We start from the raw sequence: 27,969 nt of genomic DNA on the forward strand, positions 1-27,969 counted from the left end.
TTTTTGTCCTTGGCATATCGTACTTCTATCGGGAGTCCTTCAACTGCCAAAATCCAGGAGGCAATCCGGCTGCTTGACACTCTACCATCTCGGATTGTCTGGCTGTTCAGGAAGGCAATGGTACGGTGCCGTGTCTCCAGGATGATTTTTACGCCACACACAAGATTCTTGAAGTGTTGTATTGCCCATATTGTGGCAAATAAAGCAGTCCGAGTATTTGAGTTCTACTTCACTCAGTGTTTTGCTTGCGTATGCCACGATCCGTTTTTCATTGTCGTGCATCTGGCACAGGACTGCGCTGACACTCTGATCTGTGAATCCTGTTGTGAGGTAGAATTCCTTACTTTTATCAGGATACGCTAGGGATGGGGCTTGCGTGATACAGTGTGTCAGTACCGTCATGGCTTTTTCTTGCTCTGGCCCCCATATCCAAGGTTCTTCTTTCTTTAATAACTTAAAGAGAGGTTTTGCAATCCTTGCGTAGTCATCCACAAAGTGACGCGAGTAGTTACATATGCCCAGAAAACTGCGGAGTTCTTTTACAGAAGTGGGTGGTCTTACAGCGCGCAGGGCTTCTGTTCGGCTTTGCTGTGGTCGTATGTCTTCTGTTCCTATTTCAAAGCCAACATAGTTCACCTGTTTTCCACACCACTGTCCTTTAGTAAGTGATAATTTGGCGCCTGCCTTTTCTAGTTGGTGTAGTACATACCCAAGTGTCTCAAGGTGTTCTTCCCAGGTGTCACTCCATACCAAAATGTCATCCACATAGATAGAAATCTTCCTTGTTGCTGCATCCGGGAATACTTTGCACAGGAAGATGTTAAATTCCTCTGGTGAGTTGGAGTAGCCAAATGGGCACCTATTCCATGTGAACTGACGACTGTTGAAAGAGAAAGCCAATTTGTACTGGTCTTTGGGGTCCACTTTCAGGGTCCAAAATCCGTTATTATTATAATTTTTATTTATTTCTTAGCAGACGCCCTTATCCAGGGCGACTTACAATTGTTACAAGATATCACATTATTTTTACATACAATTACCCATTTATACAGTTGGGTTTTTACTGAAGCAATCTAGGTAAAGTACCTTGCTCAAGGGTACAACAGCGGTGTCCCCCACTGGGGATTGAACTCACGACCCTCCGGTCAAGAGTCCAGAGCCCTAACCACTACTCCACACTGCTGCCGTTAGACACATCGACGGCCGTGAAGAACTTTGCCTGTCTAACCTTGGTAAGGGTTTCATCTAAATAGTCCATGGGCCATCTAGATAGTGGAACTTGTTTGTTTAGCTGCCTGTAATCAATGGTTATCCTCCACTTTCCTGTAGGCTTCAGGACCGGCCAGATAGGCAAGTTATAGGTGGAGTTACATTCCCTGATAAGGCCTCGTTCCGATAGTTTGTCAATTGTCTCTTGTATTGACTCGTGGGCTGCGATGGGGATCCTGTACTGTCTGACATAAACAGTTTTTTGTCCAGTGTCAGTTGGTATTTTGACCATATGTACGTTGGTTTCCCCGCAATCGTAGGAATCTCTGGAGTAAAGTCTCGTATGCTTACAAATCAACTGCTCCAGTTGTAGCCGCTGTGTATTTGTCTCCAATGCATTAGCTGTGGAGATCTGTTCTTTCAGCTGCTCTTCAAATCCAGGGAAGATTTCTTCAGTCTGTACCTGAACTCTGTCTTCTGTGACTTCTAATAAGTCCTTTGCAGGTATTGGCACTACTTTGTTTACGTGTTGCGGCTGGCAGTTTATCTCATCATCAGTCACCTGGACGGAGAGGACCAATTCCCCCCTTTCTATCCTGCTGTCGTATAAATCGTCTTTGTTTATAGAGCAGATGGATTGAATGAAGATTAGTCTTTGAGGTAGTGTGACATTGTTTTGCTTCTCCACATTGTCTGGTACTGTTCCTATAACTGGGACAGTGAGTTCCAAATAATGGAAGTTATTTGCCATTGCCAATCCTATCTCAGTGTGTGCAGGGATTGTGACTGATTCTGCACTGAGATTGTCCACCAAAAGGTAAGAAGAGTTTGATGTAAACTCTATGTAGTCCATTTTAGCTACTGCAAGGTTCAGGTTGGAGAAGCAGATCCCTGGTTGGAAAAATGCTTCCTTTTTGGGTAATCCTTCTCCTTCTTGGGGTGCGATTTGCACTAGGATATCCCTTTGTTGTGCTGGGAGTGTGGTGTCTTGCGTAGTGACAACGTGGCAGACCTGTGGAATTGTCTGCCCAGACAGCAACTGCTCTGTGCTGTCTGTGATTGGGGAAGGGTCACCTTGCAATCTGGTCCACAGCTGTTCACCAAGTCTATCCACACATATGCCAAGTCACACTAGGAAGTCTGCTCCAAGATAGAAAGATTTACTGAGGTCTGGGAGCACATAGACAGTGTGCAGGAGTCTCCTGTTTCCTAATCTGATCCACAGGTTGCATCTACCTGCAGCTCTGCAGGCCTTCTTGTGGTTGGGAACACTGTGCAAGTCCTCTGCTTTATCAATGAAGGCAAGGTCTCTTCTCAGCCTCTGAAGTTTGTTGAACAGTTTTACATTGATCAATGTCTGTTCATATGTTAAGTAGAGGGGATAAAGTTTGGCAACCGTGTCCTCTCTTTGTAGTAGGACATGGGTTTCTCCCCCCTTGTTGATGGTTGTGCACAAGGGTGCTGGTTCCGCATCTAGGAGACAAGCATCCTGGGTTGAGCAGCCTTCTTGCTCGGGCTTTGCTGCAGCAGCATCTTCTGCATTTATGCTGGGGCTGCTAGTAGTTAACTCTTGGGAGTCAGGAGGGAACAGCAGTGTCAGGTCTAAAGGATTCTCATCTGCGTGGGCTGTCTGGCTCTGTGGGGCAGTGACAACAAAACCCAATGCTGCAATGGCATCTTCATCGCTTTTGCCACTTGTAGTGTAGCGGTCTGTGTGGATTTTGCATATTTGTGGGTAGCTGTCTCCATTTTTGCCGCCTGCCCATAGTTCATTCTGATCGCAGTCTATTATGGGTTTCAGCCTGCGCAGTAAGTCCATGCCAATTAGTAGTTCTCTTCCCTCGCTGTAGCTGACGTGGATTGGGTGATGGATTTTTGTCCCATTAAATGTGATGTCCAACCAACTCTTACATCTGGGTCGCTGCACCTCTTTGCTGCCATATCCAGTAAACTTTATTTCACTGGGGTGTTCATCCACAGTTCTACCCTGTATTTGCAGTTTGGCTTTTAGTGCCTCAACAGTTTGTTCGTTATAAGGGTAATCTCGGCACCTGGGTCAAGGAAGGCCTCTTCTTGGAGCACGTCTTGAATGAGTACCTTTGTGTACAATCTTTCAGCTCCGCCTTTCCTAATAAGCGTGCCTAGATAGGTTCGCTTTTGAGCTGTGACGGCTAGTTTCGTCAAACTAAACACTTCTGCTTCAACTTGGGTTGTGGACGCTTTTTCTTCTTGGAGAGAGTGTGCGTCGTCCTCTAGGGTTTCTGTGAGTGGTTGGAGCGCCTCCTTCGCACCTTGCAAGTGTATTTCCTTTACTTTACTAGGTGTAGAGGGATCTTGGCTTAGTCAGCTGTCAGGTGCGTATTGAGAGGTGTTGGCCTGGCAATTCCTAGATCCACTAGGGGGCATCTCAGTAGCATGTGGTGCAGTAGGAGGAGGAGTCGACATCAAATTTTGCATGTGTTTTCGTACACAACGTTGCACTTCCTGCTCAAGTTCCTGTTGTCGCTTTTCCTTCCAATCATCTGCTCTCCTGTTGCCTTGGTTGTATCCCTCATGGTTAGGTGGTTTGTAGTTCTTGTGTTGATTTGTAGTTCTTGTTTTGATTGTAGTTCTTGTGTTGATTGTAGTTCTTGTGGGGCCCATCAGAGTATTCTCGTCGCCGTGGGTGGTTTTTCTCTGTGGATTTCTGGCTGCTGTTGGATGGCAGTGTTTCCTTCCAAGTAGGATTATTTGGAGGCAGTTCACCCCCCTCAGGTTCAAGGAAGTCTGATGTGGTTGTAACTGCTACTACTTGGGGAGTTTCTTGTACTTTTCTTGCAGGCATTTTGGAAACCTGTGCATTTTGCCATACTGTCCTAGCAGCTTTCAGAATGTCGTGCATGGGCGTGTCCACATTTACCACCGCACTTATAGCAACTCTGACTTCTTGGGGCAAGTTGCGAATGTACAGTTGTTTGAAGCGTTTGTCCACATTTTCTCCAGGGTTAGGCTCACCAGCATGGTAAAGGCGTTTAAGTTCCTCGTAGAAGTCTCTTGGGTCCTCATCCTTCTTGCATTGTCTGAGACAGGCTGTGTGCAGGGCCGTGCAGGAGTCACCATACCTGGAGTATCTCTGTGTTAGTGCTTCACACAGTTTCTCAAAGTTTTTTCTAGTTTCAGTCGATAATGTAGAAGTCCACTCTTGTACTGTGTCAACAAGTGTTATAGACAGCAGCTTGGCTTTAAGCAGGTCCTTTGTCAGTCTCCAATCTTCTACATTGTCTCTAATGCGACTGATATGTCCCTCAATGGTGATGTCTCTTTTAGCTGGGTCCAACTTGTTGAGGGTTGACACTAGCTTGTGGACTTGGTAGATTTCTTTTTCTCCAAGACAGGTGGATTGCAGCAAGCGGTGAGGTGCTCTGTCCACTTGGTACAAACCATTAGTTCTCAGTTGAGGTTGCCCTGTTTCACCATTGTGTGTTGCAGAGGTATAGGCTGGGCTCTGCATTCTGTTGTCAGGGACTTGCCTTCTGGGAAGCGGAGTGTACTCAGGTAGCGAGGTCACACTCTCGGCAGTGTTTCGGTGGAGACCGTTATAACTGAGCGCGTAGCGTTGCACACCGGGTGGCGCAATTGAGGCAGCTTCTTGCAGTCGTTGGTCTCTGTTTCAGAGCCATGCCACTTCTCTGGAGAGCTGGCTCACTACTTCTTGTAGGCTTCCTGCCTCAGTATTGTTTGTGGTTAGGGAGGTCATTCCAGCTCTGGATCTTTGGTCTGAGCGCTGATCTGACCACCTTAGATAATCCAGTTCTCTGGGAGGTAGCTCTGGATTATTAGTAGGCGCAGAGGTTGATTCAACTCTAGTGGACAGTCTTTGAGTTGACACCTGTAGCCTTATCTTATGGAGGTTGCGAATCTCTGTATTTGCTTTTACCTCCTTTCTTTCTTCTAGCTCTACGTGGAGCCTATTGATTTCCTCATATTTTTGTTGCAGCAGCAAGCTCAGGCAGTTGTACTGCTCTCTTTGGTCTTCCATCTGTCGCTGGAAGTCTCCTATCTGCTGCTGGACGTCTCTTATCTGCTGCTCTCTGTCTTGTAGATGCTCAGCTGCGACCTCTTGTTCAAGTTCCTTGACTCTGTTCTCCAGTCTGTCTATGTCAGTAGTGAGGGTGGCAATCAGGTTTGTTTGTGTTTTAATCTCAGAGTTTTTGTCTCTGACTGTGTCCTTTTGGAGTTCAATGTCATTGAGGGCCTGTTGCCATCCACAGTGGGCTGCAAAACCAACAGCAATGTAGTGTGTTGCTCTGTACGCCGATCTCATTTTGGGGTTTTCCTCACATTGCCTGGCGTGTTCTTGCTGGTAGCTTTCCAGCTCAGCCACAGTGCAGCTTTTCCATTCGATGATCTCAGGCGCATGGTTGGGTTCTTGGATTGCAGCATTGTAGAGGAATGCGGAGATGTCCAGCAGTTCGGTTGCCATTTCTGATCCCTACACTACTCTAACTAGGGGCTCTATTGATTGGGAGTTAGAAGTTAGCACTCAGTATTCAAGTGAATCCTGACTTACCTTAATCTGTAGTGTGTGTGTGTGTGTGTGTGTGTGTGTGTGTGTGCGTGCGTGCGTGTGTGTGTGTGTGTGTGTGCGTGTAACTAGGGGCACTCACGCTTCTATGAGGGGTGTCCAGCCGGGTGAATTAGCAGAAGCCTCCGTATGAGAGTAGCTTTTAGGATAATAGTGATTCTCTGCTAGGTCTCCTGACGGCTGGCTCTCCTACGCTATGTGCTTGGGGAAGAAAATAGAGAGAGAGAGTTATTCTCAAGGAACTAACAGCAATCTTTAGTGGATCAAGAGAGAGAGAGATAGAGAGAGCAAAAGAAGCAGGGAATTTCTCTTCCTGTTTAGTAAGCTTCTATGGGAAATCTAGTAGCAAAATGTATCCTATTTTAGTCAGGCAATGCAGACTACAAGATTAGAAAATAGGAAGGGCAAAATAAATAAATACTACTCCACCACTAGATGGCAGAGTGGGGAACAATGGGTTCCCTATAAATTATTCCTCTTTAAATAGATATATCTGGGATATAGCTTAGGGAATTAAGGTTATCACAGGAATAACATCTGTGTAATCTATTGTATATTCATTGACTCTGAATATTACCTACTCAATGGCACTAAACTAGTGTTTTGGGATGAATTTATCTTGTCCCTAAAGAGTAATTGTATTATTCCTAATCTTTATCTTGAAATTAAATAATTTCACAGAGTCAAGGAATTTACTTCCTAAATTTAGGATTCACAAACTCAGAATAAGGATTGGTTTGCTGAGTGTTCAAATTGTGTACTCTGTGGTACAACAACATCAACAAAAAAAAATAAAAAGGAAAGAATCTAAATAAATCTAAATAAATAAAATGGAAATGAAATGAGAGTAAACAAGAGAAACAAAATAGTACAGTAACAAAATGGAATGAAAAGACAGATTAGAAGCAGGAATAAAGTACAAAATAAAACAAAATAATAAAGTACTGACAAACAACTGATAGAAGCAAATTAGGGAGAATGAACAGGATGTGAGATAGCAAGGGGATAACAAACAATACACAAAGGGAAAAATAAAGAGCATAACAATACAATCTCATAAGAGGTTAACAGTTAATTTGGGAATTTAAATTAACTCAGGTGATATGGAGAATTATGCATTCCACTACCTTGAATAAATTAACAATACATCCAAATTATTTCTACACTGTTTGCAGTTAACACATTTCTGTTAATGGATAATTTGGGAATTCAAGAGTTAATAGTCAGGTTACATGGAGAATTACACATTCCACTGCCTTGGACAATTAACAACACATCCAAAACTATTCCTATGCTGCTTGAGGAATACAACACATTTCAGTTAATCTTTACCAGGTTTCATTGTTTGTAAGGGTTGATTAAAAAAAAGGTGAGTACCTATTGTATTAATACGATTGATTGAAGGAGAGTTGTTTGCTTAACTGATCAAATCGGCTACGTGACAATTGGCTTACTTTTAAAATTCAAATTGAAAATCGAAGTGGCTTTACAATATTCAGCTTAGTCATGCGATTACCCCCTGGTATGGCTGATAATTCTTCAAACATCAAGCACGTAGCTAATTATTTTGATCTGTCTTAGGCCCCCCCGCTCCACTTATCTGGAATGCGGGTCTTATGGCTGCAGATACACACAATAAAGTTATCCAGCCTCTCTGGGTTCAGTATATTTGCTGATCTTTCTTTTAGCCATGAAATAAATATCTCAATATTTGTCAATCATTTAACCAATCGTTTGAGGCTGTATTGTAATCAGTAAGTGAGCTGGCGTTTCCAACTTCACACTCAACACTCCAGTTATTCAATCGTCACACTGCAATAAGGTCCTTGAATTCAAAATCACCTTACAATCATTTATGCCTAAGCTTACCAACTGAATTGGCATGAAAGTAGAAACAAAACCAATGTGTGCAATGCTAACAATCAAACAATCAAGCTACACCCGTGAAAGTGGTATGCTTGAATCATACCCGGTTAAATGTTTGTATTTATTAGTTAATACAGAATAGAACATAAGCGGTCCACCACAGAAATACCCGCTTGGAATGGAAACGGTGAACTCACGTTCGGAGACCACCCCACAAACCTCCTCAACTTGCAGCTCAGTTCAGCATCCAGCCTTGCTGTTACCAGTGAATTAGAAATGTCCGCTTTGCGTACATTAAAAACCTGTATTGCTGATAGCACAAGTACTGAAATATCGAACGGCTAGCAAATTATGGTTTTTAAATGGGGGCAGACACGCTAGAGTTTAAAACTCAAAGTGTTTCTCCTATAGTGGAACACCGTAACTCAGACTCAAGACAAGCTCCCAGCAATGTGCCACAATTGCCACAATGTATTCGCTAATTAATTTGTATAGTTCGATTTACTACAATTATGGGGTAGCAGCTCAATCGTCTGAATTTTCAACAATAATCACAGCATTAGCATGTTTAAGCATTGAACAGATTCATCAATATTAATACATTCACTACTCAACAATTCGAAATATCTCGGTGGGACCTCCAATATTATGGAGGGCCACAGAGATATGTTCGATTGTTAAGATCTTGGTGGGACCTCCAGAGCTGTCTGAGCTGCTTTGATCTGTTTTGTGAGCTGCTTTGAGCTGCTTTCAGTTTTTTCCAGAAGAATCCAAAGTGTCTGAACTGACTTCCTCATTCCGTTTATGACATAAGATGAGAACATAAGAAAGTTTACAAATGAGAGGAGGCCATTCAGCTCATCTTGCTCGTTTGGTTGTTAGTAGCTTATTGATCCCAGAATCTCATCAAGCAGCTTCTTGAAGGATCCCAGGGTGTCCGCTTCAACAACATTACTTTGGAGTTGGTTCCAGGCTCCCACAATTCTCTGTGTAAAAAAATGCCTCCTATTTTCTGTTCTGAATGCCCCTTTATCTAATCTCCATTTGTGACCCCTGGTCCTTGTTTCTTTTTATAGGTCAAAAAAGTCCCCTGGGTCAACATTGTCGATATCTTTTAGAATTTTGAATGCTAGAATCAGATCACAGCATAGTCTTCTTTGTTCAAGACTGAATAGATTCAGTTATTTTAGCCTACATGTCACATGCATTTTAAACCAGAAATAATTCTGGTCGCTCTTCTTTGCACTCTTTCTAGAGCCGCAATATCCTTTTTGTAGCGAGGTTACCAGAACTGAACACAATATTCTAGATGAGGTCTTACTAATGCATTGTAAAGTTTTAACATTACTTCCCTTCATTTAAAATCAACACACTTCAATATATATCTGAGCATTTTGTTGGCCTTTTTATAGCTTCTCCACATTGTCTAGATGAAGACATTTCTGAGTCAACATAAACTCCTAGATATTTTTCATAGATTCCTTCTTCAATTTCAGTATCTCCCATGTTGTATTTATAATGTACATTTGTATTGCCTGCGTGCAGTACCTTACACTTTTCTATATTAAATGTAATTTGCCATGTGTCTGCCCTGTTCTGAATGCTGACTAGATCAGTTTGAATGACCTTTGCTGCTGCAAAGGTGTTTGCTACTCCTCCTGTTTTTGTGTCGTCTTCAAATTTAACAAGTTTACTTACTATATATACCAGAATCTAAGTCATAAATGTAGATTAGGAAGAGCAGAGGACCTAATACTGATCCCTGTGGTACATGGCTTCTGCTTTGCGACACGCTTTTCTAATGTCATTGTATAACAGTGACCTTTCAACTCTGCCAGCCCCACCTTCAGCAATGGCCAAAAGTTTAGCATCACCTAGAATTGAGACATCATTAAAATATATATATATATAAGAACATGCATTAGATATTTTATTTAACATCATGTAATTAAAGAAACTACTAAATTATATTGCAAAAGTCTACCGGAAGCCATAATAGTAGTCCAGTATTTCGGAATATCACACTTTTCATTTTTTATCAGCTTTTCTTTAAGTATATGGAAAACTACACAGCGGTATGTAGTTCAATATGTTAACATAACATTATTCAGCAGGTTTCATTCAACTTTATGAAGCAACATTAGTTCATTCTATAGGGTGATGCAACACATGGCCAGAGCTGTAGAAACACCTGTTCAAGCCTCTTCAATTACTGTAAAATCATGCATTTGTAATTTCAGGTTGATTAATAGTCATCATTATGATAAGTCAGCTGATTATCGTTTATCAGAAGTGTTCAGAGGCAATATGTTGCTAGTTTGTTTACAACTTGTTCTTCCCAAGGTTATCTGCACCTTCATAAACCCAGGTTCAAGCAGGATGTGTAGTCCATCGAGCAGCAATGAGCCTCAATCACTGGCTTTCGCTGTGTCTGTCATTGGGGGCAACAGCTGCAAATAGAGGGACCAGACTGGAAATTAAGAGTTTGATTTCAGAAGAAAATAGTAGCAGTCAATAACTCGGTCCTTACTCGCCTGAGCCCTAAACTCAATAATGATACAACAGTAGTCAGTAACTCAGTCCTTACTCACCTGAGCCCTAAACTCAGTAATGATACAACAGTAGTCAGTAACTCAGTCCTTACTCACCTGAGCCCTAAACTCAATAATGATACAACAGTAGTCAGTAACTCAGTCCTTACTCGCCTGAGCCCTAAACTAAGTAATGATACAACAGTAGTCAGTAACTCAGTCCTTACTCGCCTGAGCCCTAAACTCATTAATGATACAACAGTAGTCAGTAACTCAGTCCTTACTCGCCTGAGCCCTAAACTCAGTAATGATACAACAGTAGTCAGTAACTCAGTCCTTACTCGCCTGAGCCCTAAACTCAGTAATGATACAACAGTAGTCAGTAACTCAGTCCTTACTCGCCTGAGCCCTAAACTCATTAATGATACAACAGTAGTCAGTAACTCAGTCCTTACTCACCTGAGCCCTAAACTCAATAATGATACAACAGTAGTCAGTAACTCAGTCCTTACTTGCCTGAGCCCTAAACTCAATAATGATACTGCAGCAGTCAGTAACTCAGCCCTTACTCGCCTGAGCCCTAAACTCAATAATGATACAGCGGCAGTCAGTAATTCAGTCCTTACTCACCTGAGCCCTAAACTCAGTAATGATACAACAGTAGTCAGTAACTCAGTCCTTACTCACCTGAGCCCTAAACTCAATAATGATACTGCAGCAGTCAGTAACTCAGTCCTTACTCGCCTGAGCCCTAAACTCAATAATGATACTGCTGCAGTCAGTAACTCAGTCCTTACTCGCCTGAGCCCTAAACTCAATAATGATACAACAGTAGTCAGTAACTCAGTCCTTACTCACCTGAGCCCTAAACTCAATAATGATACAACAGTAGTCAGTAACTCAGTCCTTACTTGCCTGAGCCCTAAACTCAATAATGATACTGCAGCAGTCAGTAACTCAGCCCTTACTCGCCTGAGCCCTAAACTCAATAATGATACAGCGGCAGTCAGTAATTCAGTCCTTACTCACCTGAGCCCTAAACTCAGTAATGATACAACAGTAGTCAGTAACTCAGTCCTTACTCACCTGAGCCCTGAACTCAATAATGATACTGCAGCAGTCAGTAACTCAGTCCTTACTCGCCTGAGCCCTAAACTCAATAATGATACTGCTGCAGTCAGTAACTCAGTCCTTACTCGCCTGAGCCCTAAACTCAATAATGATACAACAGTAGTCAGTAACTCAGTCCTTACTCACCTGAGCCCTAAACTCAATAATGATACTGCAGCAGTCAGTAACTCAGCCCTTACTCGCCTGAGCCCTAAACTCAATAATGATACAGCGGCAGTCAGTAATTCAGTCCTTACTCACCTGAGCCCTAAACTCAGTAATGATACAACAGTAGTCAGTAACTCAGTCCTTACTCACCTGAGCCCTAAACTCAATAATGATACTGCAGCAGTCAGTAACTCAGTCCTTACTCGCCTGAGCCCTAAACTCAATAATGATACAACAGTAGTCAGTAACTCAGTCCTTACTCACCTGAGCCCTAAACTCAGTAATGATACAACAGTAGTCAGTAACTCAGTCCTTACTCACCTGAGCCCTAAACTCAATAATGATACTGCAGCAGTCAGTAACTCAGTCCTTACTCACCTGAGCCCTAAACTCAATAATGATACAACAGTAGTCAGTAACTCAGTCCTTACTCACCTGAGCCCTGAACTCAATAATGATACTGCAGCAGTCAGTAACTCAGTCCTTACTCGCCTGAGCCCTAAACTCAATAATGATACTGCTGCAGTCAGTAACTCAGTCCTTACTCGCCTGAGCCCTAAACTCAATAATGATACAACAGTAGTCAGTAACTCAGTCCTTACTCACCTGAGCCCTAAACTCAATAATGATACTGCAGCAGTCAGTAACTCAGCCCTTACTCGCCTGAGCCCTAAACTCAATAATGATACAGCGGCAGTCAGTAATTCAGTCCTTACTCACCTGAGCCCTAAACTCAGTAATGATACAACAGTAGTCAGTAACTCAGTCCTTACTCACCTGAGCCCTAAACTCAATAATGATACTGCAGCAGTCAGTAACTCAGTCCTTACTCGCCTGAGCCCTAAACTCAATAATGATACAACAGTAGTCAGTAACTCAGTCCTTACTCACCTGAGCCCTAAACTCAGTAATGATACAACAGTAGTCAGTAACTCAGTCCTTACTCACCTGAGCCCTAAACTCAATAATGATACTGCAGCAGTCAGTAACTCAGTCCTTACTCACCTGAGCCCTAAACTCAATAATGATACAACAGTAGTCAGTAACTCAGTCCTTACTCACCTGAGCCCTAAACTCAGTAATGATACAACAGTAGTCAGTAACTCAGTCCTTACTCGCCTGAGCCCTAAACTCAGTAATGATACAACAGTAGTCAGTAACTCAGTCCTTACTCACCTGAGCCCTAAACTCATTAATGATACAACAGTAGTCAGTAACTCAGTCCTTACTCGCCTGAGCCCTAAACTCAGTAATGATACTGCAGCAGTCAGTAACTCAGTCCTTACTCGCCTGAGCCCTAAACTCAATAATGATACAGCAGCAGTCAGTGATTCAGTCCTTACTCACCTAAGCCCTGAACTCAGTAATGATACAACAGTAGTCAGTAACTCAGTCCTTACTCACCTGAGCCCTAAACTCAATAATGATACTGCAGCAGTCAGTAACTCAGTCCTTACTCGCCTGAGCCCTAAACTCAATAATGATACTGCAGCAGTCAGTAACTCAGTCCTTACTCACCTGAGCCCTAAACTCAATAATGATACAACAGTAGTCAGTAACTCAGTCCTTACTCACCTGAGCCCTAAACTCAGTAATGATACAGCAGCAGTCAGTAACTCAGTCCTTACTCGCCTGAGCCCTAAACTCAATAATGATACAGCAGCAGTCAGTAACTCAGTCCTTACTTGCCTGATCCCTGAACTCAATAATGATGCAGCAGAATGACCCTGAGAAGCACTGAAGGAGTCCCCACAATAGCAAGTCATTGAAAGCAGTGCACTAGCTATTTTCCTGTTCATTCCAGATATTTAAACATGAAAAATCCTTGGTTCTCTGTTTAACCCGACAATACAAGCCCTGCGGAGGGAATATCAGTGCATTGGTTTTTATTTCGTTACCCAGCGCTCAGAGCTCTGCTAATGTGCCAGACATTCAGCTTTGACCTTTTTATTTCTTTTTTGTATGAAAACGCCCTTGTTGATGAAGAGAGATTTCCACAGCACAGAGAATTATAATTAGGTGCAAAACCTTTCACAAAGTCCAGAGCTGCTTTCGTCTTTCAGCTTCAGCAATGGTTTCTTGTTTAATGAAAGATATACTGCAGGATAAGCTTACAGGAAAACGGAAAGTACTTAACAAAGCTGTCACCCACTGAGTCTGAAACGCAACTCAATCCTGTTCACTAAATGCCCTTCGTTACAGAGGCAGTGATATGACTCCTGGAAATATACTGCATCTCAAGTCTCTCCTAAATCCAGGCCACAGCACTGTAGTCTGGGGCCCAAGTCAAGATTTGAACTTTCATTTGCCCCCGAGGGGAATCCAATTTTCCCCGTGTCCAAAGTAAGGACTACCTTCTCAAGATGGTAGTGTTACTGCCACAGCACAGCCCACCTTCCAAAGACCTTCTCAACATGACTGGCCACAGATTTGCCCTTCAGACCATACAAATGCTAGTAACCTGAAATAAACAGCAGTGAACACTTTCATTTCTATTAAACATGCGTCCTGGATGGGACGAGGGATACTGCACGAGCGCTCCTGACTCTGAGTCGCTCACACCCATCCTCATGTGCAGTGTATGAAGACGAGGGATACTGCAAAGCGGTGCAATCTGGAACAACTCGATTCCAAAATGAGAGAGTTTTTCAATGCTAGTACTTTCAACACGTGTTGTATATTAGTAGTTATTTTGCCAATACAGTGCTTGCCACTTTAACCGTGTGCCAGATATTGTGATGCACTGGACAGTACAGTATATATTTTCTTGTATTTTTACACAAAAATTACATAGTTTCTCCCAGTTTTCAATACATTAACTCAAAACAAAAAGAAAGCAGAAAACAAATATTACCGCTGTTTTAAATGGTTATTATTTATTATATTTGAAAAGCTTGGCCTGTAATCCTGACCTCATTAGAAAGTGCTTTCTTTGGGTTTTGAAGCGTATCTGAGGAGAGCAAAACCACAGTGACCCCGGAGCAGAGCCCACTGAGGAGAGCAAAACCACAGTGACCCCAGAGCAGAGCCCACTGAGGAGAGCAAAACCTCAGTGACCCCGGAGCAGAGCCCACTGAGGAGAGCAAAACCACAGTGACCCCAGAGCAGAGCCCACTGAGGAGAGCAAAACCACAGTGACCCCGGAGCAGAGCCCACTGAGGAGAGCAAAACCACAGTGACCCCGGAGCAGAGCCCACTGAGGAGAGCAAAACCACAGTGACCCCGGAGCAGAGCCCACTGAGGAGAGCAAAACCACAGTGACCCCAGAGCAGAGCCCACTGAGGAGAGCAAAACCACAGTGACCCCGGAGCAGAGCCCGCTGAGGAGAGCAAAACCACAGTGACCCCAGAGCAGAGCCCACTGAGGAGAGCAAAACCACAGTGACCCTGGAGCAGAGCCCACTGAGGAGAGCAAAACCACAGTGGCCCTGGAGCAGAGCCCACTGAGGAGAGCAAAACCACAGTGACCCCAGAGCAGAGCCCACTGAGGAGAGCAAAACCACAGTGACCCCAGAGCAGAGCCCACTGAGGAGAGCAAAACCACAGTGACCCTGGAACAGAACCCACTGAGGAGAGCAAAACCACAGTGACCCCAGAGCAGAGCCCACTGAGGAGAGCAAAACCACAGTGACCCCAGAGCAGAGCCCACTGAGGAGAGCAAAACCACAGTGACCCTGGAGCAGAGCCGTCAGCACCCACGGACAAGGTCTCCAGCAAAATTAATTATCATCATTAAATCATCTGTTCAGTTTTAATTGGGTGGTCCAGTGGTTAAAGAAAAGGGCTTGTAGCCAGGAGGTCCCCGGTTCAAATCCCACCTCAGCCACTGACTCAGTGTGACCCTGAGCAAGTCACTTAACCTCCTTGTGCTCTGTCTTTCGGGTGAGACGTAGTTGTAAGTGACTCTGCAGCTGATGTATAGTTCACACACCCTAGTCTCTGTAAGTCGCCTTGGATAAAGGTGTCTGCTAAATAAACAAATAATAATAATAATAATAATAATAATAATAATAATAATAATAATAATAATAATAATAATAATAATTTAAATCATCCACATTGTGGATTCTCTGTACTGAAACATGGAACAATACAAGTGGTATGCATTACATCTGACTTGTGGAACACACAATAGTGTCAGATCAGCTTACAATAAAGGGAAATCACTTCCAAAGCAATGTATTGTCATGTCCCTAACAGGGTCATTTCATCAGCCAAGTAGCTTTCACTCAGGCTGCCCCTTCTGGCTGCACACATATAAGTCACACAGCTCCCTTTCAATTACCGCACTGCGCAGACACAGGATACCCCCTTTCTTTGTCATTGCTTATTGTATTACTTCAGTATTATTTCCTTTTTGCCAGGATGACAAAGTAATCTATCTGGTGAAACAAGTCCGTTGTATTGAGATGAGTAGAGGGAGCAATGTGGGTGTGCAGATCTCTCACCCTTCATTCAGGGCACTGAGCTGGGAAAACTGACTGGAAATGTGTTTCTTTAGGAGCAGCTTGACAATGCTGTAATAAATCATCTGTATTCAAAGCCACTTAAAGTACCTCTGAGCAGAGGCCATGTTTTAGTCAGTGTAATGCCAGGCTGCTTTATATAAACAACTAACCTGTAACACCAGCCTGCTCTTTTATGATTTGTCCATGGAGAAAATTCCTGTTCGAAAGAAGCTTTAGATTGTTCTGGGATATTTAGTTCCTGAATTTTAATTTGTGAGCACACTGGAATTATATTTGATAGCGCACCTAGATTATAATTTCAGACTTCACCTAATTATAATTTCAGACTGCACCTAGATTGTAATTTGAGAACACTTCAGGATAATAACTTGAGATTGCTCCAGAATTATATTTGAAACTATGCGCCTAGATTATAATTTAAAATTGTTCTGGAATTATAATTTGGATTATAATTCTTCAGATTTAATTTGAGAGTACTCATGAATTTCGTTTTGTTTTATAAAACTATTTATCCATGTTCTTTTGAAGTATGTCATGTGAATCATGGTGTTATAAGGTAGCATGTTCTCTTGAATTTGTATATCATGTGAAATGAGCTGTGTCCCGCACACTCCAGTATTCCAAATTGAGGTTGAATTCAGGGCCTGCTCTCCAGCACAGTCAGATTGTTTTGTTCTGGTTCTGTAACATCACTGCGTGGGTTTCCAGGCTGGAGTAAACACTGTGATGAGGAGGTCTGATCCAGTGGCTCCCTTGTGAGTTTGGTGTTGCAGAGAGAGGGGTGTTCAGGGAGCAGCTTGTGCCCTCTCTGTGCCCACAGCTCCACAGCGACACTGTCTTGATACCCAATCTGAGAGGGAGAGAGGAAGCAGCCTGTCCAGCACTCAATACAGAGAGGGCACCTAGCAATCCACAGCTATCTTTTACCATGGGTGTGTTCCACATAGCACTCTCCATTTATACGTCATGCCCTTTATATTCTGTTTGTTTTTCTTATCTTTTGCTTTTCATAATAAGTCTTCTAATAAGTGGACTCTAACATACAGGACAGACTGCACCTCTTCAAACTAGACTGGACTAACATACAGGACAGACTGCCCCTCTTCATGCAGAATGCTCAAAGTCAGTTTGACTTTCACATCCTCTGCTTCTCATGTCCGTTCCAGGCTGGTGCAAGTCGCTGAAAGGGGTCCTTGCAAGTAATTGCCTTCTAATTTGTGAATGTGTTTTGCTTGATTGCCCTGTGCGTTTCTATAATTAGAGGAGTGATCATTACCCCCCCCCCCCCCCCCCCCCCCCCAGAGCAGAAGGACCCGATTTTAACTTTGTGATGCTGAGCGATATTGTGCCTGAGATCCATTATCATTTAGTGAGCTAATCGCGGTCTGTAATGCTACACACAGCTCTTACATCAGCTCCAGCTCCCTGCCATCTATCTGTGCACATCCATCAGTGAATCCTGGAGCAGGATCCATACAGTCCAGAACACTAACCAGCATCTGAAGAACTACTTTATATTAGCATAAAGGGTGTGCTGGTGGTTTCACAGACCCCAATTAGCACTAATCTTGGACTTTGTTACCCTGAAGCGTATGTAGCTTCCAGTGGCATTTTATTGTTGTTATTGAATTTTTTTGCATTTCATTTAATGAGATCGTCAGTGTTCTCTATATCTGCTCTTACCTGGCATTGAGCCTGTATTGAGCTTGTATTGAGCTTGTGTTGAGCTGGTATTGAGCTTGTATTGATCTTGTATTGAGCTTGTATTGAGCCGGTATTGATCTTGTATTGAGCCTGTATTGAGCTGGTATTGATCTTGTATTGAGCCTGTATTGAGCTGGTATTGCGCTTGTATTGAGCTTGTGTTGATCTTGTGTTGAGCTTGTGTTGAGCTTGTCTGTAGAATCCTAAGTGCCGGCACTGACCAGCCTTCCTCATTCCATTACAATCATGTGACAATGTGTCCTTCCAATTTTCAAACTGCCAGTGCCACCTGCTCTACCTTTATAGAGAGTAGGTGGGTTGTCACATGATTTGAACAGAATGAAGAAAAAGGCACGTTCTCCAGACAAGCTCAGAGCAGGTAAAGTCAGGTAACGAGCTCCGAGCAGGTAACGTCAGGTAACGAGCTCCGAGCAGGTAACGTCAGGTAACGAGCTCCGAGCAGGTAACGTCAGGTAACGAGCACCGAGCAGTTAACGTCAGGTAACAAGCTCTGAGCAGGTAACGTCAGGTAACAAGCTCCGAGCAGGTAAAGACAGATTTAAAGAAATAAATGTAATATTGGAACACCAGAACCCAGAACCACTGATTACAATCACTGTCAAATGGTTAAGGAACATGTAAACCAGGCAATGAAAATGCCTTAGTCCTACAATGAAAACTACATTAGTCCTGTTCGGGACCCCATTCTAAAACCTCTCTGTGGTCTTTCCTCTCCCACAGCCCACCAGTGAAGAGGACTTGTGTCCGATCTGCTATGCACACCCCATCTCCGCCGTCTTCAAACCCTGCTCCCACAAATCCTGCAAGTAAGTCACTGCACACAGCTATGGGAGGAGCCACCTGATCCCTGTTACACGCCTGCAAAACCTGAAAGAGAAAATCAAACAGAGTCCATATGTCTCTGACGTCTCCTCCTATTAACCTGTTCATCACCCTGAGCTAATACAGGACCTGTCCCTGTGCCATTAGCAGGGTTTCAAAGAGCTCAGCTAATGAGTCGGAATACCTGGACACTAATGAAATCCATTCAGTGACCTGCAAGCAATAGGGAAAGCAGGATCACTGTTGCTTTCATATTTCTAACGTAGATGTGAAGGTAAAAAAAGCTCGACACCCCTTCCTTTTTTACAGCAGTGTCTTTTCAGTTTCAGCATTTCAATTCCATTTCAGTTTTTATTTGTTGGTAAGATTATTATTTAGTTTCTATTTAGTTTTCATTTTAAAGTATTATGTTTTAGTTTCAGTTAAATAAATTCAGAAATATATTTCAGTTTTAGAAAAATCAGTTTCTGTATCTTTTCATTTTAAGAGACTTTTTAGGTTCACGCTGAGTTGCTGCATACAAAAAAACGTAATCACTTAAAATTTCAGGTCTCTCTTTTGACAGTGCAAACACATTCATCCACATTGTAACGATTTTACAAGTAGGGTGATCAAAGATGGACAAATATTTAATGTGGATCCCGTTCCAACGCTAAAAACAGCTGCAACAGCAGCGGTCTCGCCTCTCACACACTCCACACAATGGTACTGTTTTTCCACATTGCCAACTGACATTACGCAGTATTAAAATACGGTTTACACAAGTCACAGCGTAATCACGTACTCACTGCACTGCGCTATGCAAACCTTTCTTGCTCTGAAAGTGATTTCCATTCATCATTTGAAAATACTGTCTCCCAATTCTTCAGTATCTCTCCTGATTAGGCGGTGCTGACTGTACTGCAATAATATAAGAAAACATAAATCCAACTTGCCTTACAATACATGTCTAATTGCACAGCGCTAAAGTTAGGAGCCTCTTCAATTAATGCATATTACATCATGTAAATAGATTTAAAAAAAAAGACATAGCCTACATACTCACCAGCAGTGGTGTAGTCGAGCCGGAACATAAGAATAATTTCGATGCATGTGCACCGATGAAGCGATCTCTTTTCCATGTGGAAATCAAAATAGTCTTTCTGTACTATTGAATAGGCATTAGGAACCAGATTCCCTACGTGCCACTACTGATGGTACACGAATTGGAGTCTCCGTCTCCGATAACCGGCACGTATTTTAAATGTTTGCAGAGTGTAGTCACACACATCTCCTGATTCCCGCACAATTGTACGATTCAGTCTTGTTCTTAATTATTGTTCTAATTGTAATGCACACGTGTATGCAGAGGACACTGTTCTACTTGTATTGCACACGTGTCGAGTTCTGATGCCCTTGTTTTGTTTCACAGAGCCTGTATCAACCAGCACCTGATGAACAACAAGGAGTGTTTCTTCTGCAAAGCCACCATCACTGGAGTGGACGATTACAGCAAGCCCCCAGCCTCCTAGCACCAGCCAGCCAGCCAGCCAGCCCTCGAGAGGCAGGGCCACACGCACAGACACATCCGCTCACACTGATGCATGGCTTCAGAAACTGAGTCAGCGTTATTCAAAATAAAATCTAATAAAATGAATGTGATGGCTGTCACCGGTAGTACGGGGCTGGTGATTTCCTACCTCTTACACATTATAAATCAGGGAAAGGTCTTTCTACAGTTAAATTGTGTACAACAATTTACTGTCATGGGCTAACCGAGAATTATCAAATGGTGAAATACCAAGGGAGTGCTACACATTACTGTTTAAAGAAACGCATTACTGCCATGAAACTGAACAAAAAACCCTTTTCTTGAAATAACATTAAATGTGTCTTAATATAGAATAGGTTTGATTTTCTTACTAACTCCATAATTAACAAAACCGAGGTTATATACAAAGAGGCTTTCCCCAATCCCTCCTTCACACTCCGTAGCTCACAAACTCAACAGGTCACACAGGTAGACTAGGCCATATGCATGCATGTTACTAGGAATAGGGAACAGATTCAATATGGATAGAGTTAAACCCCTTATCCAATTTGAATTCAAAGTACACTACAAACTGGATCCTTGTTGATTTTCAAGGACATATTTTAAACGGATGTCCTTAAAAATAAAATATATATAGAAGTTTCCTGAATTTTGTGAGGACCTCTGGGATCCCCAAAGCCTAGTTTGAGATCTATAGCTCTTTCCTCAGCGCAACTGAAACTAGGCCTGGCAATGTGGTGTTGGTTTTAGTTCTGTGACAGCATTTCTGTATCTATTTAGAGGTATTGTAGACCTCTGTGCATTTCTGAATCTCAACAGTCTCCTCTTGGTTCTCTCTGGTAGACCTCTGTGCATTTCTGAATAGCAAAATGCTCCTCTTGGTTCTCTCCAGTAGACCTCTGTGCATTTCTTCACATTGAATCCAGTGTTGAAGCTGCATGGCCTCGCCAAGCACAAGCACAATTATTTAGTAATTTAGCAGACGCTATCCAAAGTGACTTACAGAGACTTGGGGGTGAGCTGTGCATCAACAACTGCTACTACAGTCACTTAAGTAGGACCTCAGTATTACGTCTCATCCGAAGGATGGAGCTGACTTGCTCAGGGTCACACACAGTGAGTCAGTGGCTGAGCTGGGATCTGAACTGGGAACCTCCCTTCTTTTAACCACTGGACCACCAAGCACAAGAGGTCTTCTCTGTGGACAAGCATTCAGCGATTTTTTTTCTGTGACGGGCATAAAGGTAACTGTTCATTCATGCAAATATTTGGACTTTTTCAGGAATTTATTTTTCTAATGGCTGGCCTTATGGCCTTCTCAGTGGTGAGACTGCCAGGTGCATTAAAGGATGGGTGTAGGTTGCAGTTCACCTTACACAACATGCATCTCCTGTACAGTTGTAGTCAAAAGTTTACATACTGCAATGGAAATGTGTTATTCTAGAAATTTGTCAAAAACAAATAATTATAGGAAAAAAGATTTGTAGCAAAAGTTTTGCTTTTGTGGATGAGGAAAAAAAGTTTCAGAAATAGATGTCTACATTATTTATTTCAGCAATTTTTTTGCAAAACTCTAATTCAAAAGTATTCATACCCTGACAAGGAAAATTAAATGAATAGCTAGGTGAGGCACCTTTAGCAATAATAACCTCTTTTAAACGATTAGGATATTTGTCAGTGAGCTTTTGGCATGATTCTTTTGTGATTTTTTTTTACCATTCTTCAATGCAAAATTGTTCCAGTTCATTCAAATTCTGAGGACTTCTCTTGTGCACAGCCTTCTTCAACTCATACCAAAGATTCTCAATCGGATTTAGATCGGGACTTTCACTAGGCCATTCCAGAACCTTGATTTTATTCCTTAACTATTCTGAAGTAGACTTTGCTTTGGATCAGAGAGTTTCAGATGATTGGCCATATTGTTTGGTATGCTATGGAATCCATTTTACCATGTATTGGAACTAAATTTCCTGTGCCATTAGAGGAAAAACAGCCCCATAGAAGAATATTACCACTTTGCTATGAAAAAATGATACAAAAAGGTCTAAGTCAAGCAATGCACAGTAGGGGCTAAAATACCCCTGAAATGTATTATGTAACAGGCACTATTATGACTAATGATGTACTTGGCCATTTTAAACTCCATAGTCTTCTCTGAAATCATCCCCATACTTTCCAAACCCTGGGTATTCACCTACAACAGGACCTGGCTATGCTACAATAATAACCTTGGATTAGAATATATATCCCTGTTTCTTTTATTTATTTTGTACTTATTACTTATCTTACAATAATATGTTCTGTGTGCTTCTCTGTTGTGTTTCTGTGTAGATTACCATCTATTCCAGAAAAAGATTTTTCAGGCAGAAACAGTTTAAAAGTAGACTTTTGCCACAAAGTGTCAAAAGACACATTTTTTAAAGTAATTTCATTACTGTGGTTTACTTCTGCCTTTTTTTTCTAATATTTATCAACTATGTAATTTATGGCGAACACTGACTTGGCTTTTTGCCTTCAAATTCATGTGCAGCAATGTTTGTTTAGAATATTTCAGATAGTTTCTCCGCCACACTAAAGAAAATAATGATTACTTCATAATAATGATAATTACTGCATACCGCTGTTTTCACGTTGCACTGCTAGTCGTCTCTCGTAGATCAACGAATGAGCACTGACACTAAGCAAAATGGGCGGAGATCTGTGACTCATGCCAAAATGAAATCTGATCAGAATGAAAACTCGGCCAATCAACATGCAGTGATTATACTGACTTTAATGGTGGCCAATAGCAGCTAACAGAAACAGAAGCAGTACGAGGAAACAGAATGCAGGCAACACAAACTCTGCTGAATGAAAGCCATTTATATATAAGGGTTCAGTTCAGCTTTAGGAGGGAAGAATAGTTTTGGAGCCAGGTAAGATTTTGTATTTATTTTACATTTTTTGGGGACTTTTTCTTATTAACACAAACATGCGTGTGCGTGCGGGTGTGTAGAGGCTGGAGAAACACTGGAGTCCTGGTCCGCTGTATATGCATTGCAGATGGGGGGGTTGCAGTTTCTGTTTAAATGCAATACTAAATTGACCATGTTTTTTTCTCTTTTTCTTTGTGAGAGTGCAAATATATCTACATACAGTATAACTGCATTAAATGATGTATCCTAATAAATCCTGAAGTTGTCTTGATTCCTGTTGTAATACAATCCAGTAAGGTTTTTTGTTTAATAGACACTTTTTTTCTTATTAACTGTCTATGAATGGCCTTACTAATATGTTGGCAAATCTGTTTCCTTATTTCAAAAATGTCAATTGATTAATATGTACTGACTTGTTTATTATTTTTGGATAGTGCATCCCTCAGCTCTAACCATTAGACCACACTACCTCCCTCCCTCCCAGTCACTCAGCTCTAACCACAAGACCACACTGCCTCCCAGTCCCTCGGCTCTAACCACTAGACCACACTGCCTCCCTCCCTCCCTCCCAGTGTCTCGGCTCTAACCACTAGACCACACTGCCTCCCTCCCTCCCAGTGCCTCAGCTCTATCCACTAGACCGCACTGCCCCTCCTTCCCTCCCAGTGCCTCAGCTTTTAGCACTAGACCACACTGCCTCCCTCCCTCCCAGTGCCTCAGCTCTATCCACTAGACCGCACTGCCCCTCCTTCCCTCCCAGTGCCTCAGCTCTAACCACTAGGCCGCACTGTCCCTCCTTCCCTCCCAGTGCCTCAGCTTTTAGCACTAGACCACACTGCCTCCCTCCCTCCCAGTGCCTCAGCTTTTATCACTAGACCACACTGCCTTCCTCCCTCCCAGTGCCTCAGCTCTAACCACTAGACCGCACTTCCCCTCCTTCCCTCCCAGTCTCTCAGCTCTAACCACTAGACCGCACTGCCTCCCTCCCTCCCAGTCCCTCAGCTCTAACCACTAGACCACACTGCCTCCCTCCCAGTCCCTCAGCTCTAACCACTAGACCACACTGCCTCCCTCCCTCCCAGTACCTCAGCTCTAACCACTAGACCACACGCCTCCCTTCCAGTGCTTGTGCTCGACCCTCCAGGCCTTTCAGTCTCCCATTTAATCTGGCCCTCAGGTCATGACTCAGCCCGGTTCTCTCAGTTAGGACTTGATGTTTGGAGCTGTGTTTCAACAGCGGTCTTGGAAAGACAAGGTCACAGCGATCGATGGAGCAGAGGAACCGGATCCAAGAAGGGTCAGTTTGTATAGATTACCGACACAAATAGCCTCTGAAGAGCGAGAAGTCAAACTCCCCACGTCCCCACCCCTCTGCTGCGGCAGTCTAATCCCTGATTTGTATTTATAGAGCTGCTGTAAAAATAGCTTCTCGATAACTTCTAATACAACCAGATAGCAACAAGCCATCCGTGCAGTTCCATTAACCTGACAATCAGCAAGGGCAGGCAGGGAGGACGCAGGCATCTGACCCCCTTGTGATTGTTCAATGTCAAGGAGCCATGACTCCTCAAAATGAACTACTTTGTTCAATAACAGCATTGTACTGTATATTTTGTCAAGCTCGCTGTGTCCTACACCAGTAGTGCTGGACCTGTGATGTTATCAACTAAAACTGATGACACTAAGTACCAACAAAAAGATTGTATAGATGGTAATCTCTGTCTCCTTTAGCTGGTACCTGGGAGGAAGAAAGCTGTGGTTTCAGTGTTCCTCCATTCCAGTACTAAGACACTTACTCAACACCTGCTTGTTTAATCACTATTGTGGGTACAATAAAGAACCATTGTCCCACCCAGTGGTTGTGCATCAGGCCCCCTGTGGGAAGATTGCTCAGTAAAATGTTTCACATGTATATGATAAGATGAGGAACAGCTTGCTCATTCACATATTTGAATCCATTGAAAAGTGGGTGTTTCTGTATTCAGGAATATGATGCTAAGTAAGCAAGCTGTTCTGTTTCATAAGCCAGGGTATGTTGTGCTGTAAACACCAGAGGGAGCTGAGTTTGATTTGCTGTCAGCAATTCATCATGATATGAAGAGCAGCGCTGTTTTATTCTTGGTGTCACAGACCAGATTTCACTGGGATCAGAAAAACAAACCAGTTACTTAATGGATTTTCCAAATGAGATGTCAAAGATGCTCAGCAAATATTCTGCAGTGTAGGCAAAAAACAGGATCAAACAGCTAGCTCTTGAAGCTGAATTGAATGATACTGAACTGCGCACTGCTCTATCAGAGCAAGTGCACATTACAGACCTGCTTAACTGGGTGTTTGAGTGCTTTGTTAATGAGTTGTATATGTTACTGCTTAATCTAACTATCCAATGCATGCATGTCATCCATACTGTAGCTTAAAACAGTCAATCAGAATTCTAATGTCAAACTGTAAGAGCCTTGAAGTGAAGAGACAATGTTCTGGCAAGTCCCCTCTTTAGTTCTTTATAACTATCCATGCAAGCAAAGGTGCTTACTCCATTGTGCTCTCAACTTCTACTCATCTTCCATGTGTACCCTCTCTTCGTATTCACCATGCTGAGTTTGAAGTACAGATTTGAGGTATCTTTATTTGGACCATTTTAATATTTTATGAAGTTCCATCAGGTTCTCGCAGCTCATACGTCCTGGGATCAGCCAAGTTTATTCCTGTTCATTTTCTGAGTCTCCAAATATGTTTTCAGTGTGGAGTGCATTGTGAATTTTGTTTTGAGGGATATAAAAACTATATAGAACCATAAATAGACCATGGAGGGAAAAGACAATATACTTCTTTCCTGTCTTCAGACACTGAAAGAAGTATATTTCTAAATGTAGCACTAGTGAGTGCTTAATAGTTATGGAAAGAATTTGGAAATTCAGACCCATGGCCAACCAATTCTAAGAACAAGAAGACATTGAAAAAAGTAAATTATGTGCAGCAAATATAGGCCGGTGACGTGACCTGTACTAAGAAACGTGTCCTTCTCAGGGAATTCCATCCCTGTTTTGTACCCCATAGCGGCCCGGGATTTCCTTCTCGGGGGGGGATTCCAGTCCCGCTTCGTACCCCATAGCGGCCCGGGCTTTCCTTCTCTGGGGATTCCAGTCCCGCTTCGTACCCCATAGCAGCCCGGGCTTTCCTTCTCTGGGGATTCCAGTCCCGCTTCGTACCCCATAGCGGCCCAGGCTTTCCTTCTCTGGGGATTCCAGTCCCGCTTCGTACCCCATAGCGGCCCGGGATTTCCTTCTCTGGGGATTCCAGTCCCGCTTCGTACCCCATAGCGGCCCAGGCTTTCCTTCTCTGGGGATTCCAGTCCCGCCTCGTACCCCATAGCGGCCCGGGCTTTCCTTCTCTGGGGATTCCAGTCCCGCTTCGTACCCCATAGCGGCCCGGGCTTTCCTTCTCTGGGGATTCCAGTCCCGCTTCGTACCCCATAGCGGCCCGGGCTTTCCCTCTCTGGGGATTCCAGTCCCGCTTCGTACCCCATAGCGGCCCGGGCTTTCCCTCTCTGGGGATTCCAGTCCCGCTTCGTACCCCATAGCGGCCCGGGCTTTCCCTCTCTGGGGATTCCAGTCCCGCTTCGTACCCCATAGCGGCCCGGGTTTCCTTCTCTGGGGATTCCAGTCCCGCTTCGTACCCCATAGCGGCCCGGGCTTTCCTTCTCTGGGGATTCCAGTCCCGCTTCGTACCCCATAGCGGCCCGGGCTTTCCTTCTCTGGGGATTCCAGTCCCGCTTCGTACCCCATAGCGGCCCGGGCTTTCCTTCTCGGGGGGGATTCTAGTCCCGCTTCGTACCCCATAGCGGCCCGGGCTTTCCTTCCTGGGGGATTCCAGTCCCGTCTCGTACCCCATAGCGGCCCACAATTTCAACCAGTGCTGCAGCAGAAACCCTGTGAACACTTCCAGCACAGTGGAACAATGAGAAGCAGGTATGTGAGAGGTGGGGGGTGTTGTTATCCTCTTGACACATAAAAGCACCAGAGGAAGTCCTGACAGGGCTCATACTGGGCTGCATGTCACATTACTATCCCCGTCTCCGAGTCACAGAATCAGGACCCCTCATTATTCTGCAGTCACCCTGCCGTTCTATGATGTATGACAACTTTTTTAATAATTGAGCATTACAAGTGCCACGTACAGTAGCACAGAATCATGGGGGTTACTGTCTAAACACCACATATCTGAGCCTGATTATAAAAGTCTGGGATGGGCTGGTTTATGTTGCACCCTTCAGGTTCCAGTAGTATTGGGATGGATTCATACATTCAGAACCACTGAGGAGGGTTATTTGTTACATATCTTACCCCACACAGAGTAAATCCCTTGGTACCCCTTATTACAACTGAACTTCGCACTCACCACTGCAGAGATCCATTGTTTTGGGGCAAAGTGAAGAACGAATGTCCAACCCATGAATAATATTTGGGGTACACTTGTCAGTGAGATATATGTGTGTACTATATAGTCCACCCAGTCACAAAAGTCAAACATCAGGTTTAATTGTTGACATTGGTTGTCTCTCTGTTTCTTTCAGGTGTGAAATGCCTTTAAGCAAAGAGGAATGAATTCAGATCATTTTGATGTGTGGTGCAGATAGTCAACTTTGTCTGGCCGTCTGGTTTAGCACAGAACATCCTCATTGGTATAATCTATGATACAGCCTACCATCTGATTTAACACAGAACATCCTCATTGGCAGAACCTATGATACAGCCTACCATTTGATTTAACACAGAACATCCTCATTGGCAAACTCTATGATACTGCCTACCATGCTCGACTGATTGGACACCATTTGTTCTAAATAAGATGGGAATCGTATTGGAATGTAAGTAGAGACACATTCGAAAGTCGTCCCAGTAAGCATGGTGTTCCACTCACATGTTATCCCACTGAAGTGGAATTAGAAAAATGTATCCCATGCTAGACACACCAACGCTTGTGTGTATGTATATATATATATATATAGATATAGATAGATATAGATAGATATAGATAGATAGATAGATAGATAGAGAGAG

The 27,969-nt window shown here is 43.2% G+C and overlaps 1 protein-coding gene across 1 annotated transcript in view; it reads left to right on the top strand.

The window, feature by feature from the left end:
• The window catches only part of LOC117412228 (E3 ubiquitin-protein ligase RNF123-like), a 174,431-nt gene extending 151,268 nt beyond the window's left edge, over window positions 1-23,163 (top strand). The window contains exons 38-39 of the mRNA XM_058988900.1: window positions 18,362-18,447; window positions 19,875-23,163. Coding sequence (XP_058844883.1) covers window positions 18,362-18,447; window positions 19,875-19,974 — 186 coding nt within the window. The 3' untranslated portion in view covers window positions 19,975-23,163. The remainder of the gene's footprint in view (window positions 1-18,361; window positions 18,448-19,874) is intronic.
• The last annotated feature ends 4,806 nt before the right edge of the window (window positions 23,164-27,969 follow it).

This window comes from Acipenser ruthenus, chromosome 16 (assembly GCF_902713425.1).
Source record: "Acipenser ruthenus chromosome 16, fAciRut3.2 maternal haplotype, whole genome shotgun sequence".
NCBI lineage: Eukaryota > Metazoa > Chordata > Actinopteri > Acipenseriformes > Acipenseridae > Acipenser > Acipenser ruthenus.